At 44.2% G+C, this 17,822-nt stretch overlaps 1 protein-coding gene across 3 annotated transcripts in view; it reads right to left on the bottom strand.

The window, feature by feature from the left end:
- Positions 1–13,758, bottom strand: part of epha4l (eph receptor A4, like) — a 105,274-nt gene extending 91,516 nt beyond the window's left edge. The window contains exons 1-3 of one of the 3 annotated variants that reach the window (XM_038272083.1): positions 13,539–13,758; positions 12,476–12,543; positions 8,519–9,182 (exon numbers count right to left, since the gene is read on the bottom strand). In XM_038272083.1, coding sequence (XP_038128011.1) covers positions 8,519–9,182; positions 12,476–12,543; positions 13,539–13,626 — 820 coding nt within the window. In that variant the 5' untranslated portion in view covers positions 13,627–13,758. The remainder of the gene's footprint in view (positions 1–8,518; positions 9,183–12,475; positions 12,544–13,538) is intronic. The other 2 variants (XM_038272082.1, XM_038272084.1) reach the window with 2 other exon arrangements.
- Between the last annotated feature and the right edge of the window lie 4,064 nt (positions 13,759–17,822).

The following is a 17,822-nucleotide window of genomic DNA, read 5'->3' on the forward strand; positions in this document are numbered from 1 at the left end:
GCTTAGTGCTTGGAAAAAATCTTTCATTCCTTTAGAGACAGCATGAAAAGTCAGCTGAGTACAAAACATAGAGAGGAAAACAAGAAGAAAAGGGACAAGAAGAGAGGGACACAACCTAGAACAGATAATGGATGTCTATTCTATTAACATTTCTCTATCTGGAGAATGGGGCTGTTTGATGTGTTCTCCATTCAGAGGGCACCCTGCCTGTCTTTGCCTAGGGCCCCAAATTCCCTAAATCCACCCCTGCTCATTTCCAAATTACCGCTTAATTCAGTTTTTTTTTTTGTATTTTTTTATAAGTTTTCCATTAAAAGCTTAAGCCAACGATAGGTGCTAAATTTAAAGAACTTTTACCAGAACTCTATGTTTTGTTCTTTTACCTAAAAAAAGAGATTTAGAAAACTAACTAGAGGATAAATAAGGTGGATTTCTGTTTGTTTTTTATGTTTTTTGTGGTACGTTGCAGCTATCAGCACGTCACAGTTTATCACTATCATTGGTTGCTTCCTGCCCTCCGTACGGCACGGGGGGGGGGGGGGGGGGCTGGAGGTGTTGACTGCCGATAAACTGCAAAGGGAGCAAAGCAAAGCCGAGCAGGAAATACTTTTCAGCGCCTCGGCTAATGGCGGCTGCATCGGCCCTTCCTGAGGAGCAGATCTATGCGGCGAGAGGATTTTAGCCACACATTTCTAGAGAACCGTGTATTAAAATGTTTAAAATGGTAATTTCAGAAGGAGTGGGTGAAAAAAAAGGCCTGATGGGATTTTCTGTCCTCTCTGTCTGTACCTGTTGTTCTCTGCTGCTTTCAGCCGGTAATAGATTCCTCGCCTCTATTCAGGAGCACAAAATGAGCGTCTCTGGTGGCAGAAAGAGAGATGAGTAACCCCCCCCCACCATCATCATTCTGCTGCTCTCAGACGGTGAATGCATCTGCCTTACATATGCGCTGGTCTATTCTGAACTTACTGCTTACAATGTTGTTTTGCAAAAGAGGACATCCCTGCATGCACGTGTTCCTGCATGAGCCTCAGCGCTTTTAATTGCAGTTAGAGTGAGCATTCACAAGTGTCACTTGTCTGAGAGAAGAATGACGGGTGATGATGTTCAGCGTGCAACACCCCCCCCCCAAACCACCTCCACCGCTGAAGGTATAATCTCATTATTCAACCCACTTCCTGCCGCTGCCACCTCAGACAGCCTGACAAACACTAACCACCTCCACGGCCGGCGCAGAGGGAGGAAAAAAAAGGAAAGGAGTGAGAATAAAGAGAATAAAGAAAGTGTCAATGGGTGAAAATTACAAACGGCAGCAAGAAAAGAAAGATGTAAAAAAAGATAAATGCAGCTAACGAGTCACTGAGGCAGAGGGAAATTTAAGGAGACGACATGGAGGAGAAAGAGAACAAGCAGGCGTAAAAGAAGATGCAAATACCTAATTTGTGCATATGCAGAGGAAGAAGGGGGGGGGGTGAAACAGGAGGGGGGGGTGAAACGGGAGGGGGGGGGGGGGTGGGGGGGGGACTGAGTCTGTGTGTTTAAGGCCATCGGGGACCGACTGGCTAAATAGAATTACGTGGTGAATTTAGAGCGATGCTCCCCAGCGCATGTTTAAAACTGTCAACAGTGAGAATGGAGACCCAGATACACAATCACACAGCGAGGAGAGAAACCAGTCCCTAAAACCAATTAATCCAGCACCAATCAGGGTTCCCAGTTCAGCACAGACTGCTGGGAACAACAGGTGAGGGAACAAGCTGTCATCCACTCTGAGTTTAAGCTTTAATCCCCTCAATCAAGCAGGGAATCCTGGAAAAAATAATTTAAAGCTGAAATAATGGATTCAAAAACGGAACTAAAGCTTTCCTGTTAAACTGGTGTTTAAAAAAACCAGTAACAAAGCTGGAAATATCTGTAATCTATAGTAGGGCTGCAACAAGGAATCGATAAAATCGATAAAAATCGACTTTTAAAAGCGTTGGCAACGAATTTCATCATCGATTAGTTGTGTCGCGCGATTATTGCGTCATCCGCCGCGCCGTCATCACTGCCTCTTGACTGAAAGAGGAAGAAAAAAAATTATGCAGAGCGAGCCAGCGCCGCAGGTGCAGTGTTGCCAACTCAGCGACTTTTCAGACCCCTCCAGCGACTATTTTTCAAAAAAGCGACTAGCGACAAATCTGGCGACTTTTTTCGGTGTCACTGGCGGCTTTTAGAGACTCTTACTTGAAAGCATGTATCGTTCCTACTCTGCCGTGGGGCGCCTCCCCCACCCCAACCGCGTTTTCCCGCAGGAGTCCCTCTCAGCGCTGCAGTCAGAGCCTCAGCGTCCAGACTGCAAATGAAGCGCGCATGCACCGGGATTGACGGCGCAAATTGATCACAATAATTAAAATAGCCTGCGCTTTGTAAAGCGAAAAAAGTGATAACATGCAACTTTTGTCAAAACAAATGAACATGGCACGGAACCACCATGTTTGTTTGGTTTTAAAGTGGGGAAACGTAACGTTAGCTACTCAGGTAGCTCATCTGATGCTTTCCTTACCGTGTTAGTAGGTTACAGACAGTGATAAGGTTGGCTACTTATTTTACTTTTCATTTCATTTGAATTAGCTTAAGCAGCGTTTACATTTACTTTATAAAGAAATTAACTTGCAAATTATGACGGCAAGACTTTTAAAGTTTAAATCTTCTGGCAAAGATAAAGTAAAGAAGATCCTGCAATTTATGGAAGTAAAGCAGAATAAAATCCAGCAAGATCAGTAATATGTCAATTAATTATCTCCCACATTCCCATGTAAATATCTGTCTTTGGAGGATGTGTTTTTTAGCACCCCTAGTTCTCTCATTTTTATTCCAAATACAATTTATAATTTGAATCACAGGGCTATTTTTATCTCTATGGTTCAGTATTTTCTCAAGTAGCAACTTTAACTGCTATACTTTCCGTTCTTAAAAGGCAGAACTCTTCTAGTCTAAAAAAACTCATTTGTTGAAATGGGGGGGCCTATTGTTTGAACCCCTTAGGGGCTTTTAAAAACAAAAATGTATTTTTTTGCGCTTTATGAAACAAAGTAGCCTATATTTTGTGGATGTACAGCTACATTTCTCATGTAAGTTTGCGTAGTTTTAACACAAACATTTATTTTTCATATTGCACCAGTACAGTTAATGAGCAACCTGTACTTGTGTGCTTGTTTGTTCTGTCTAAAATGTTTATTTTGGAATAAAGAGGTTAATAATATAATATAAAAAATATTTTTTGTCCGATTCATCGATTAATCGAAAAAATAATCGTCCGATTCATCGATTTTTAAAATAATCGTTAGTTGCAGCCCTAATCTATAGAGTAACCAACTACAGTAGTACCCCACTGGCTGAAAACCCCTTTAAACTCAGGAACAATGGGCTTTTAGTGGCAGTGGGAACAGCTCACTGTCTAAAATCACCTCGGCTCTGATCGGCACGCTGTGGGAACACCAGAGCCGGGTCGACGTGCTAAATTACGTGATACCATTGAACGCAACGTACCGACGTCGCTTCTGATCTAACAAGCAGAATCAACTTTACATTTACTAAACATGGAGCAGCTCTGGTGAGACGGATTCAGTCAGATAATAGAGAGAAATAATAAAGAACAATGACTACGCCCTGGCTTCATTCCATGCTGCTCTCCATTGTTTACTTTCCTGATTTCTGTAGTAGGGCTGGAACGGTTCATGGTTTCATGGTCACAGTTTTCGGTTTGGTTCGGTATATGTTGATTGTTAGCCTGACATGTTGGTCGTGTTGCTGTTAGCATAAACAAAACGTGTTGCACAATGCTTGGACACTGTTGCACTTTTATCCACAACTTTCTTTCCACCGTCATCGTAGGTCACTCTAAATGCAAAGTGGTCCCATACAGCAGACCTATAAAGTGCTGCTGGCGCGTCTCCCAAATCCTGTTCTTTCCCACTCGCCATACCCACACTCCACAACAACTGATTTTTTTCTGCTACACCCGGCTACGCTGCTTCGCTTCTTCTTCTTGTTTACTACTGGTGGTTGGCTTTGGTCGCAGTACCGCCACCTGCTGCTCTGGAGTGTAAACGCTTCGCCTATGAGAAAAAGGAGGGCAAAACACGCAAACCGAACCGAGACAGTCGAACCGAACGGTTCGGACGGTTTTCATAAACCGTTCCATCCCTATTCTGTAGCACTGGTGACATCATCAACGCAAACCGAGAGTGATGATGTCACCAGAAATGCAGCGGAGGGGGGGACAGAGGCCTGAAAACACGCATAAATGCGCTATTTTCAGTGAGAAAGATGCTTTACTGGAGGAACAAAAACAAAGTTAGTTGTGTTAATACTAATGTAGGGACGACAGGTTAATGATAAATCTATTAACATGTCAAGAAATTGCTTCTGTCAAATACTCTTCCCTCCATTAAAGACATTTCGTGTCCCGAGCCTGTGACATCATCAATGACCCCTCACCCCCCACCATGGACTGTTCTCTCTGCTGGGAAGAGGCTTCACAGCATTCAATGCAGGACCAGCAGGTTCTGCAGCAGCTTCTTCCCCACCTCCATCACACTGATGAACTGTTGAAAAGAAACTGGATCAAACTGCATATTTACACCATATATATCAATGCTCCAAACTTCCATATCAATGTGGGTTTTTTGCACCATGTTTTTTTTTATTACTGCTGCACTTTATGAAATTGAAATGTTATGGAAGCTGTACAAACACATTTTTGTTTTCTATACACTCTGGTTATGCAATAAAACAATAAAAGTTGTTTAAAGTCTAAAACCTTTTAAAGCACCAGGGGTCATTTAGATGTTGGTTTTTAGGCTAAAATTCGTCATAGTCTTGACTTAATAATTGAAAATTGGTCTGTTTGGTCAGTCGGATTTTGTCCCACTTTAGTCCAATTACACACTAAACTAAACGATCTGAAACTTGCGGTCTTTCACCTTTTTTTGAACATGATGTAGACGCTGTTTGGACGTAAATCATCTTTTCAACCAATTTTTGCTCAGTGGGTTGAATATATGTGCATCACATGATCTTCAGGCATATCTGCTGAAAGCACTAATGAATCGTTTAATACCAATCAAGAAATACCAGTCCAAGATATCGGTGGTTTCCTGTATCCCTAAAATCAATCTTCCAACTCATTCAACAGGAATTCTGTCTCATTCTTGCGTCACCTTGGACGCACACCAGTTTTCACCTCTCTTCTGTACCAACATGATACTGTTCTAATGTGGACTCAGGTTATGACAACATATTGGGTTTAAAATCTCAAAACATTCCCTGTCCAAACAGTGGAGGAGAAGGGGATACATTTTTCATCAACAAGGGAATCTCACAAAAGAACAAAAGACGTGTTGCGCATCGGCTGAGATGAGAGGAACCTGTTCACAGCTCAGCGAGTGCACAATCTGCAGTGTCACAAGAAACTGCTGACACCTTAACAAGGCTGCATCCTCAACATACACAAACCCGTCCAACTGGGAAGCAAATAAATCACAACTTCAAATCTGCTGATTTTAACGGCATCTCGGGTTTTTCCTGCTGTGGGATACAGAGGTCTTGCTAATCTCTTCTTCCATCTACCTCAAACTCTCTGTACCCATTGCCATCTGAGGAGCAGGAGCCCTCCATGACCTGGGGGGGGGGTGTTAACAGTGAAAGGGATCTTGAATAAAAACACACAGAGCCTTCTCCTTAGATCAAGGCGGCCCTAAGGTTTCATGTTGTCTCGCTTCCCTCTGCCTGGGAGTACGACCCACTTCCACCATGGACACACATGCAAGCTCTACCCACACAGCTGTCAAAACCCTGACGTCTTAATCAATCCTGGATCCACGACCCTGTCAGACACAGCAGTAAGATGGATGCAGAAGAGGGCGACCCCTGACCTTCACCAGGGGAGGAGAATACAAGTCTTCTGTGCCCCATAAGCTCCCCCTCGGCTCCCTTTTCTCCCCAAACATCAGCGTCCTCGCTCGGCTCTCCTGCCACCCAAACAATGACAGAGGAGACCCCATTCATCTTAGGCTGGGAACCAGAGGCCAAGGTGCCCTCGTAACCTCAGGCGTACACAGGAGGAGAAGGACTCACAAACACACAACTTCATGCAACTTTGCAACGTCTAGCACAGAAAACCTTTAAGGATAGGCCGACCGACCAACTGAAACTCAGCGAAAAAACCCACGCTGCCCCCAGAACAAGCTTCTGTCTGAGCATCTGGGTCAACATCTCCTTAGAGGAGCTGAGCGTCTCTCCCATCGAGCCTGTCACTCGTGGGAATACTAACCAGCTCATCAGTGCACTTGACGACCAATAGTTGGCAACACCTTTGAACCCCGGAGTCAGCGGAGTTCATCCACTCTGACACGTCAGGCCGCACCCGAGGCACATGGCCCCCCTGAGCCTGGAGGAAAGTGAAACATGGAAAGATAAACTGAAGCTAAAAGGTAATGGAGTGGCTGGCATTGTTAACTTAAACACAATCAAGGAGCTGCAGTGATATTTGAGCTAAATGGATACACTGGCTTAGAAAAGCAACCGAGTGTCAGAGAGAAATTGGCAAAATACGACAAGACTGCATTAGAGCCATTAAATCTATGGCTGTGCGTTCATACTGCGAGTTACAGCTACTTATCTCTACGGGTATAAAGGCGATAAGGAGACTACTTTAATTTCACAAGGCATGTGATACAGTTGACTGTATAGGATGACGGTGTGACTGTAAAGAACGTTACACTGTGCCAAAAAGGAATTACTTCAGCGTCCAACCATGTTTTGATCTTTTTGTTACTCATTTTTTTAAAAGGAAAACCTGGCAGGGTTCGTCTGAGATTAGTAACAGCGGAGCCTTTTTTTTGGCCAAGCATACAAAAAGAACCCCAAAATCCCATCTGTGACTACTTGAACGCCTCTACCCCTCCCTACACCCAGGCAGCCAGTGGCACCCCTAAATCACCAGACCTGTTTGTCATGCAATTAGTCCTCCAAGATAAAGACTCCCTCGTAAATTAGGAGAGCCTACCCCCCACCCCCCGTTAATCACCCGTGCCCAGCCTCTGACCCCTTACCGCAGTGGCCAACTGCTTTTTGTATGTGACTGCGATAGGCTTGTTGGAGGTGTCTACCAATAAAAGGGCAGCCGCCCTGTTGGACAACCCTTAAAAACCCTCAACGTGTTCCAGAAAAGTTGTGCTGTGCCACATGTGTTCTGCTTCATGGTGTGTACAATGAAATGAGCAGAAGGTCGAGCAAATACTAAGAAATTACAGCTACACTAGCAGCCATTTAAAATGGCCCTTCCAAGTCAAAAGTCAGCCGAATGGCAGCAAAATCCCCTCCAACTTCCAGCCACTGGGCATCCATATTTTATTTTACTCTGACTCCACCCTTTCACTGAATTACAGGGTCTGACCAGGAAATAACACTACTCTTTAGATCTAAATCTCCACAAGTCATGACAGAAAGAATATTTTAGGAGTTTAAAAAGGAATTGTATGAGGCCAGCCAAGGACCAGTCAATAAACAGCCAAGGACCAGCCCAGGACCAGCTAAGGACCAGCCCAGGACCAGCTAAGGACCAGTCAATAAACAGCCCAGGACCAGCCAAGGACCAGCCCAGGACCAGCTAAGGACCAGTCAATAAACAGCCAAGGACCAGCTTAGGACCAGCCCAGGACTAGCCAAGGACCAGCCCAGGACCAGCCCAAGACCAGCCAAGGACCAGCCAAGGGCCAGCCCAGGACCAGCTAAGGACCAGTCAATAAACAGACAAGGAACAGCTAAGGACCAGTCCAGGACCAGCCAAGGACCAGCCCAGGACCAGTTAATAAACAGCCCAGCACCAGTCAATAAACAGCCCAGGACCAGCCCAGGACCCATCAAGGAAAATTTAAAATGGCTACTACTGTAAATGTTCTGTCTTTAATGCTATCATGAACCAAAGACCTCTTAAATTGTCCACATTTGCTTTCTCCAAACAAACAGCACAATTCCAGACCATTTCACTGCAGTATTTTCACTCCTTCCAAGCATGCCTGGAATCATAAAGCCCTTTTTTCTTTCACTCACTTTACACCAAAGCTGTCTATCTCCTTTCAAGGCTCCACTGGGAGAAACAGGTGGGGGTGAAAGACGCTGCAGCGCTGTAAACCGGTCGGAGCTCAGCGCTCCACTCCAAGTTTCACCAGCCCTCCTGGGATACATCCCTTTGCACACACCTCCCGGTGGGCTTGCTAATTACTCCACTTACAGTCCTCATTGCTTCTATCATCCAAGCACAATGTGAAAGGAAGAGTGGAGAAAGCAAGTGAGCGAGAAAAAACACATTTCAAACAGAGTGCAAGGAAGGAAGGCATGAAAGAAGAGACAAAACAAAAAAATGTAGGTGAGGAAAGGAAACAGTAAAGGACTGGAGGGAAAATGGTTTGCATTTTGTGGCCCTGCTGATCTAAAAATTCAGTTTAAGGTTAAAACAAAGACAGTGGTTTACCTTGGCATTCTGAATTGCGCTCCTCATATCCAGGGTTGCACAGGCAGATTCCAATGGGCACCAACCACTCTCCATCAGCTCCGCAATACATCTTAGGATCATCCCTCTCCTCTGAATTATCCACACACGAGCCACGAACTTCCACCAGCGAGGAAGTATCGGCACCAGTGATGGTATCAGGAAACTGGGCCAAGTTCCGCACGGATAAAGGGCATTTCTTGTAGAAAACCCGGACGGAAACGAGAGCGATGCACGCTCCGACATCCTGGAACGCCAGATAAAAACCCTTCCTTGTCAGGGCGCCCACGTCCCGAACCTCCGTGTTCAGCTTCATGATGCGGTCCCCGATATCCACCTGAGTGAAGCTCTCGTCAGCAGCGATGGTGTCTATCTTGCTGAACTGGTTCTCGCGGATGTAGCGCTCTTTGTCATTGTTGGACTCGTAGTAGTAAAGGTTGAAGGTTTCCTTGCAGGTTCCCATGACCCCTGGCAGGCTGTTGCAGTCCCGCAGGGTGAATTTGATCTCGATGTAGACGCGCTGGGCACCTCCACGGGGGATCCAGTCAGTACGAAGCCAGTTGTTCTGATTTGGCTCCATGACATTGCACACCTGGTACGTACGGATGGGGATGTTCTTTTCATCCATAATGCTCACTTCCTCCCACTGGGGACGAGAAGAAAAACATTACAAGGAGATTCAAACTTGATGGATCTTATAACTTACCAGGGGTGGGCAATCCCAGTTCCTGAGGGCCGCTATTCTGCAGCTTTTATATTTGTCCTCGGCCAAACACACCTTAATCAAATGTCTGAATTATGTCCTCAGCACGCTGTCAGTTTCTGCAGACCTCACCATCGTCTAATGGAACAAGGACACCTCTAAAATTTGCAGGATAGCCGCCCTAAGGGACTGGAGTTGCTCATCCCTGAAGTCTTAGGCCTTACGCCACAGACATAATAATCAAGAAGAACAGGACTGTTCAGTTCTTTTAACAAAAAAGAAGCATTTGACTCTTTTACTCAACGTTAAAGCTAACTTATAAGATATGTTTTATGTTTGCCGCATAATAGACTTTATGTGGAATCTTAAAGATCCTTTTATTTAGCACTTACCCTCAAGTATAGGAAGGTGAAGTTAATTAAATAGAGTTTGGAATCCTGAGGTTGTGAGTCCGAAACCTAGCCTCATGAGACCATCCTGATCTCGCGAGCTTTCAAGGTTTCACTCGCTAATCAGTCTGGAGACTCTCCGTTAAAGAAAATTTGGTGCCGTTCACCAAACGAACGTCCAATCAGCGTTGGCTTTGAGGCGGGTTGAGGTGTGACGCAACGAGAAGCGCAACAGTTCGGTCTAAAGAACATGGCGGCTTCAGCCGATGATTGTGCCTTTTACTCGCAAATTATCTTTACATAAACGGCAAATATCCTTTGCCGACATGTTGCGTATTTGCTGAGCTAACGAGCCTTCACCTGAAGCAGCAAGAGTTAGCCTGGCTTGTGGTTGTGTTTTCGTCGTCGCTCTGTTAGTACGTCATATGCTTCATTGATCTGATTGGTTTATTTGGCCCGTCTATCACCAACATAGGCCAATCAGCTAACCAGTATTTTCACCCCTTCCCAAAATTACTTCAACGGAAGGTTTCCAGATGGATATGCGGAGCAAATCCAGCAAATCCATCTGGCGGAGTCAGGTTATCCGAAACCCACTGCCAAAGACCTCTATTCTGGGTCTCTGAGCAAGACCCTTAACGCCACACTGTTCCCAGGTCGCCGCACAATGGCAGCCGACTGCTCTCCAAGGGGAGGGGTTAAAGGCAGAGGTAAAGTTCAGTTATTATCATTAATATTTTTGCCTCAACTGTCTTCAGTTCAATTGCTTTGGGACCAGAGAGTAAAACAACTTCCTGCACACACATTAGCAATGACAAGGCTGTTCCATGATATTAGAGATGTTATGAAGGAACAAATGCCACAGTGGGATCCCACAGATGTAGAAAGTCTTTGAACAAGTGCTAACGATGTAATGCGACCAGGTCTGCTTCCTGTCTGCGTAATGGAAGACGACCTGTAGGCCAAAGCGAAACGTGTTCGCTGAGGTTAGCATGAACCCCCGGAGAGAAGGGAGGCACTGATCTGAGGCGTATGGGTTATTTTTCCCTGTGCAATTTAGCTTATTTTTGCCAAAAACTGAGTGTTTGTTTTACTTATGATAACCCCCCCCCCCGCCTCTCTATAGAGAGCTCTGCTGAGTAAACGTGGGGCCTCGTCTTGAGAGGCTCAGGGCACGACGCTTCCCCTCGAGTCGTGTTTTTTGAAAAAGAGTCATCGTCTGAGCCGGACTGGAAACAGAAGCAGCTTTTAGAAAAAGAGAAGATCTGGGATGATGGGAGGAATGGGCGACGCTGGCAGATGTGTCTCAGAGGCTAATCGTTAACACTCTGGATTAAAACCTAATTTCCCAGGAGGAGGAGGGGATAATACTAAATACATCTGCAGCAGAAAACGTCTATCATTCCCTGCTGTTCCTTTCCACTCTGCTCCCTTCCCTCTGTGCCCCCCCACCCCCACCCGCCCCCCTTTTGTTGTGGAAATCTAGCGGCGCTGAGATAAGGCTGCCCCTTTTCCTGATAGCAGGAAAGAGGCAGAATGAGATCAATTGGTCATAATGAGAGGGTGAACGCAGGCTCGCAGGAGCTGCCAGGACCCCGTCAATCAGCGGTTGATGATAAAATGGCTGATAGCGGGACTGCGTCGCTCAGAGAGGCTCACGCTCTGTGTCACAGATCTGATTCTGTCAATTTGGAGTCACATTTATGCAAACAATCAAAATCTTTTTAAGGAAATTCAGCATTTTAGGCAGAACCTCCATATCTAATATCAGGCTGTGGTATCACGCATTCTTCTTCTTTGGTTTGTAGTTGAGGCTGAAGCACTCTGCACTTTCCGCCTTTTTCATCCGTTCCAGAGGACCCTAAGCTGCCAAGCCCCCCCCCCCCCCCCCCCAGCTGAATGGTGGACAGGGATATAAAGTTTACCCACAAAGACCGATTCAACCCAACTTCTATTCGGGAAACCTGACGCCCGCTGCAGTATCAGGCCCTGCATCTGACCATTACTGAGCGGTTAGAGGCGAGGCGAGGGAGCAGAGAGGAGAAAATAATATATTCTGGAAGCTAACGGGCCCCTCCAGGTGTTCCGAAGCGTCTCCACATGGATAACCACGGGATCAGGTTTCATCCAATCAATTTCTCGGTGCATCTTAAATGAAACGATCTCACCCCGAAGAACCAACCCGCTAAACGCTCCGATTCTGCAAAAAGTTTGAAAGTCGCCTTTAAAAATTCAATGGATTTTATTGTGGCTTGAGAGGGAAAAAAAAAAAGTATCACACAAAAACTGCCCCTCCTCCACCTGTTGCTGTGCACAGTCAGCTGGATTTAAAGGGGGCTGCTACACTTTTTACAATCAATCACAAGGAGAAAAAAACTAATATTGGCGTGACGGTCTTAAGAAGGGAAATAAATAAACAAAAGAACCAAATCCAACAAATATTTAAAGTTGATCTTATTTTAAAGCTGAAAAAACAACTAAGAAATGTTCTGTAGAGCAGCCTGCCGCCACAGCAGACAGCTTGATTTACACAACACTTTATATCAATAAAAAAACTAGTTAAATGTAGTTTATGAAACGTTTTCCACATAAAACTCTCAATTTCACAATAATAATTTATATTTTAAATGTTTTTATTCTTTTTTTTAACTATATACTATCATATGCCTTTGTTTTTTGGTTTGTTTATGTCCCTGATGAAGCCAATATTCTGACAGGTTCAACAGATGATGCAGTAAATCTGCAGAAACTGATGAAATGATCTCAGTGTGGGAAAAAAAAAGTCCAAACCTGCAGGAAACAAAAATCAAACGCTGTCTTCCATGTTTGTGACTTTAGGATACCTACCCCTCCTTCTGTCGGGCTGGCCACCCATCCCAGCTCCCCCTGAACAGCCCTGGAGTCCAGTAACGTGACTGGAAAACAAGAATGGAGCCGTTAGCGCGCAGAACGCGCAGCCTGTCCACAAGGCACCAGCATTTATCATCCAATAGGTCCAACACATGGAGGGAAACAACAACATCACACCCAAAACATTATAAACATTATAAATATAATATATAAGGATGCGGGGAGGGAATTTAAAGCTTTTTCTCTGCGTGTTTCTGCGTTAATCCCCCGCGTTCGGATTGAATTGTTCCGGAAAGGGATTTATGCATTTATTTAAATAAAACTCTGAGAATAAAATATAAGAAAAATGAAATATTAAAAACCTGAAGAAAAATAAAAGGGAAAATCTGTTGCCTTCATTTTCTGTTGATTTGGACCAAAACTAAATAATCTCAGATAGAAATATACGGATTAAATTCTTTCTATCTTCTCACACTTTAAACTAATAATCTGTTTTTTTTCTTCATAGATCCGGAATCATAGGAGCTGCTTTTCGCTCAGTTTATTTTAAATCTCTCAGGAAGTCACACATGTTCCCCTTTTTTTGTGAAATAAAACTGTGAATGTTTTTGCGCACCTTCCTTTTAATTAATTCTACTTTTTTTTTTCTTTACTTGCATTTAAAATAAAAATCCTCCATCTTCCACTAGAGTGACACTAACAGCGATCATTTCCCTCTCTGCTGATTGTTGTCTCATTCAGTTTTTTTATCATTTAAACCCATTTTGAGTTGAAATCGGCTCATTTTTCTTTCTGCTTTTAGCGCACCAGCGCTGCGTCGGGACCACAGGTCTTACTTCTTCATGCACCCAGAGCTACCTGTGCAACTAAGACCTAAACCAGCAATGCGCATCTGGGAAGCCCTTATGTCTTTATGCTAGAAAAGAAAAAAAGAAATGTCATCTTTGTTGGGGGTTTTTAACTCTTGAAGGGGCCCCGTCCAAACGGCTCCAGGGGCCAAAGGCAGCAGGCTCTGCGGCGCAAACAGGATGGAGCCTGAAGTCCGCTGCGGTCTTCTTACCTTCATTTGGAGGATAAATCCGAGCGGAGGAACCGAGCGCAGAAATCAGAAAGGTGACCGTGAACAGAATCCCTGCCATGAGTGCCATTTGCGACGCGGCTCCGCGTTTTTCCTCTCTTCTTTTTCTCGCGTTTCTCCTCTCTGTGGTCCCGCTCTCTCTCTCTCTCCCTCTCTCTCTCTCTCTCTCTCTCTCTCTCTCTCTCTCTCCCTCTCACACACACTCCCTCTCTCTCCCTCTGCCTTTCCCAGCGGATTATGGTTTGAAGGAGAGAGACGCACCGAGCGCTCCACAGGCTGGAGGCGGGTCTGTGCGTCCTGACGCGCAGCCCGTCATCCAAGGAGGAAACTTTGGGGACAAGTGAGGGGCCAGCAGACCCTCATTAATAACCCTCCGAGTTTCATTAGTCTCCTTATTAGTCTCTCAGATAAACATCAGATTCATTGAAACAAACAGAAAAACCGTATCTAAGCAGTTTTATCTTTTTTCACCTCATCTTTTCCTCCTCATGATCAAACCGAGCTTCCCTATAAATCTGCTGCAGGACTGTGTCTGATCCCGTCCTCTGTGCGGGACTGATCCCGCATGTCTGCAGACCGAGGTCGCCACCTAGCGGACAATTTCAACACTTCTGCCTCCAAAATTGGATTAAAAACAAGCATGGAGCTGACCTTGCCTCGCATTACAAGGTAAAGCACTTTGTTCAAATTGACACGAGCTGCTCTGAGATCACTGCTGAAAATGTCGGAATTAATGTCCCTTTGTCTGGTTTTACACCATAAATTACTGGAAGAGTTTAAACAGGAAAAACAGGAGTTTAGGTGTGAAGAGACGTTTACTTTATTATTCTGTTAATGCCATGTAGGAGAGTTTAAATTGCAGAGAATGAAACAGGCCTCAGGGAGTTGATTTTTAAATAACTCTGTATTGTAGTGGATGGAATGTACATTTAATTCTATTCAGTAGCGACAGTGGAGAGGAAAAACCTTCAGCAGAATAGGCTCAGTGTCAGCAGCCATCTGCTGAGGCCCACTGGGGTCTTATCCAGATAGAGAAATGTTAATAGAATAGACATCCATTCTCTGTTCTAGGTTGTGTCCCTCTCTTCTTGTCCCTTTTCTTCTTGTTTTCCTCTCTATGTTTTGTACTCAGCTGACTTTTCATGCTGTCTCTAAAGGAATGAAAGAATTTTTCCAAGCACTAAGCTCACTTAGCTGATTGCTCCTTCCTGTGTTTCCAAAAAGGCCAAAGTAAATAACCCAGTCCTTCTTTTCACTGTAGACAAGCCATGATCTGCTTCTCTGTTCTCCATTTTTCATTTGGATGAAATAATAGCTGCATGAATCATGACAGCAGACAAGATAGAGGAGAGCAGGAGGGGGGGTTACCAATCTACTCGCTCTGGAGAGCAGAGTTCGCTGCTTTTAGATGTTGTCTCCAAAGTCTCCAGTAGCAGAAAAAAGTCTCTAGATTTGGCGCTAGGAGCTTTTTAGAAATCAAAGTGCTAGAGGGGTCTGAAAAGTGGCTAAATATAGCGACTAAAGCGCTAAGTTGGCAACACTGCTCTTTGCATGGTTTGTTTTCAAATGGTTTGCTGCTGTCTGTTTGGACCTTTCTGAACATGTGCAGCAAATGGACTGATCCAATATGGTGGACACTGAAGGGGGGGCTGAGACACACTTAGTATTATCAGCGTTCTGATGACATTTTAGCAAAAGGATTTTTATCAAAAACATAATTAATGTGCAAAAATAAGGAATAGTTGTATTAAAGGAATAGTACACCCAAAACATGATTAGCCTTCATTTTCTACTCACCCCCATGCTGAACAACACTCTGGAGTACTTTTTTGATATCTCAAATGCATCTGGAGATCTGGGAGGCTTCTTGCTGTCTGCTGACATTCAAATAATGGAGGTCTATGGCGCCCGAGACAGAAAGGTCCATAAAAGTCCACAAAAAACGTGTCAATATTCCTCCATACTGCTCGTCCAATGTATTCCAAGTGTCCTGAGTGGGTAGCATCCAGAATTTACTTGAAACAAAGTCATTTAGAATGTTTTTAGAGCATAAACCTGAATCCCGATTAACCTGAAGAGGGGGTATCTCTAATGGTTTGTTGATGTTTTCTACTAGATATTGACAAAAAATGCGTTAAAAAAATTAAATTCAAACATTTTATTGATCTAGTGTCGGTTTTTACGTGTTTCTGTGAAAATAAAGACATTAATGATCAATAAAAGTATCTCTTTTTTTTCACTGCCCTTAAAATGAACCTTTTTTCTTAATTATTTGAAAAATAATTGTTGATAAAGGCTGCACAGGGTCTTGTAGCAAGAAGGTTTTGGGTTCGATTCCCGGCCCGGGATCTTTCTGCATGGAGTTTGCATGTTCTCCCTGAGCATACATAGGTTCTCTCAGGGTACTCCGGCTTCCAACACTGACTGTTAGGTTAATTGGCTTCTCTAAATTCTCCTTAGATGTGAATGGTTGTTTGTCCTGTTTGTCTCTGTGTTGCCCGGCGATGGACTGGACACCTGTCCAGGATGGACCCCGCCTCTCGCCCGTAGACAGCTGGAGATAGACGCCAGAATCCCTCGTGACCCCAGCAGGGATCAGATAATAGACGGATGGATGGAACTTTTTGAAGAAATTAAAGAAAGTGAGAAATGAAAAAGCAAAACATATTTTTCTTTGAGACTCATCCTGAACAGCTCGACTTCTTGGCCTTTTCGAGGTTATTCATGTGCATATGGAATAGAAGACAGTTTTTACACTGCAAAAACAATATATAAATAATTGAAAAAGTTCTTAAATTAAGTGTATGTACCCTTAATTTCAGCCGTTAAATCAGATTTTTTGATCTTGAAATAATATTAGATAATATGCACTCAAAATAAGACAATGCAATAGTTTTTGTCTTATTTTAAATGTAAATTGTCTTGTTTAATTGGCAAAGTGTCTCACTTGCCTCCTCAATTTAAGAAAAAATTCACTTTTTGCAGTGATGGGTCTGGAAGTTTCAGCCCAAGAATAAACTGGATTTCTGGGGGTTTTTCAATCCTCTTCCTGCCCTCTTGCACTTTTCCTTTCGATGTTTTCCAGCATCCAGCTGCCATGCACGTGTGCATTGTCAGTTTCACTATAGCTCTGGTGAATTTCAATGGTGAAGTCCTCTGGAAATCTTCAATAATTGTTGTTGATTGCAGATGTGTCTAGTAGTTCCCATTGATTTAGCTTGTAAAGCGGGGAGAATGGCGCTAGGCTTACCGCACCGTGACGTCACTGCTGGAAGATGGCAGGAGGGAGGGGCTACTATGTTTGGGCAAAAATGGCCGCTCTCACACTCAGTGATTGTGTCGAAAATTATTGTTTTTATTTTTTTTTGCTGACTAACGCTAAATTCGTATTAGTTTTAGTTATAAATAATGATCCATTGATTATTCCCTGCTGACCAAACTTTTCCTTTAAAACCCCCTAAAGTTGATGAAGACTGAATCATTTCATTTACAGAACATAAACCAAAAACCACCTGAACTAAAGGATTTCTCAGAATGAAATCTTTAGATCCTTTCAGTGTTTTATCGTGTGCTCATGCATCTCAAACATAAGAAGAAAACACAGCATGATCATTTCTGCAGGCAGTACTTTTCCATTGCACTGCGGTGCTTCCAGTGCGTGTCTATCGGTGTTCTGATTCCTTCATGTCGTTTACCAGTTCTGATCTCCATTAAAGCTCTTAAAGCGACTCAGCGGTATCGTGTGCAGGCACTGACGGCACTTCTGTCATTTCCCTCAAACAAAGGCCACTTTGTTTGTGTTTGAGAAGAAGCCAGCTGTGTCCAGGTCTGAGGTTTAGTTCAGGGTGCTCTCTCACTTTTATGTCCTCCCACACAGGTCGCCTGTCGCTCCCATGAGGAGGGCGCTTTTGCTGCCGTTGGCAGGCAACCCCTCGCTGATCCGCAGAGGAGGCTGCCTCTGTGTGGGCAGGTCAGGGCGTTCCGAATCAGCACACACAGCTGCCGGGAGCGCAGGAAGGACCTGCAAACCACAACTGGCACCTTCTGAATATTGTGCCTCAGTAAATCGGAATGTGGCTTTTAATAGATTTCTGACGGTGATTCAGCAGGGAAACACGCCCCGATATCCAGGCCTAAGAACCCTCGGAAAACTCATTGTATCCATTTCAGCTGCTTTTTCCTGGTGAGGATTGACAGTCAAAACAGAACTGGATCCCTTAGATGAGACAAAGATCTTTAGAGATTAGAAGGAGGTGCAGGTATTTG

This window comes from Cyprinodon tularosa, unplaced genomic scaffold, assembly GCF_016077235.1.
Source record: "Cyprinodon tularosa strain WSP-4 unplaced genomic scaffold, ASM1607723v1 ctg817, whole genome shotgun sequence".
NCBI classification, from domain to species: domain Eukaryota; kingdom Metazoa; phylum Chordata; class Actinopteri; order Cyprinodontiformes; family Cyprinodontidae; genus Cyprinodon; species Cyprinodon tularosa.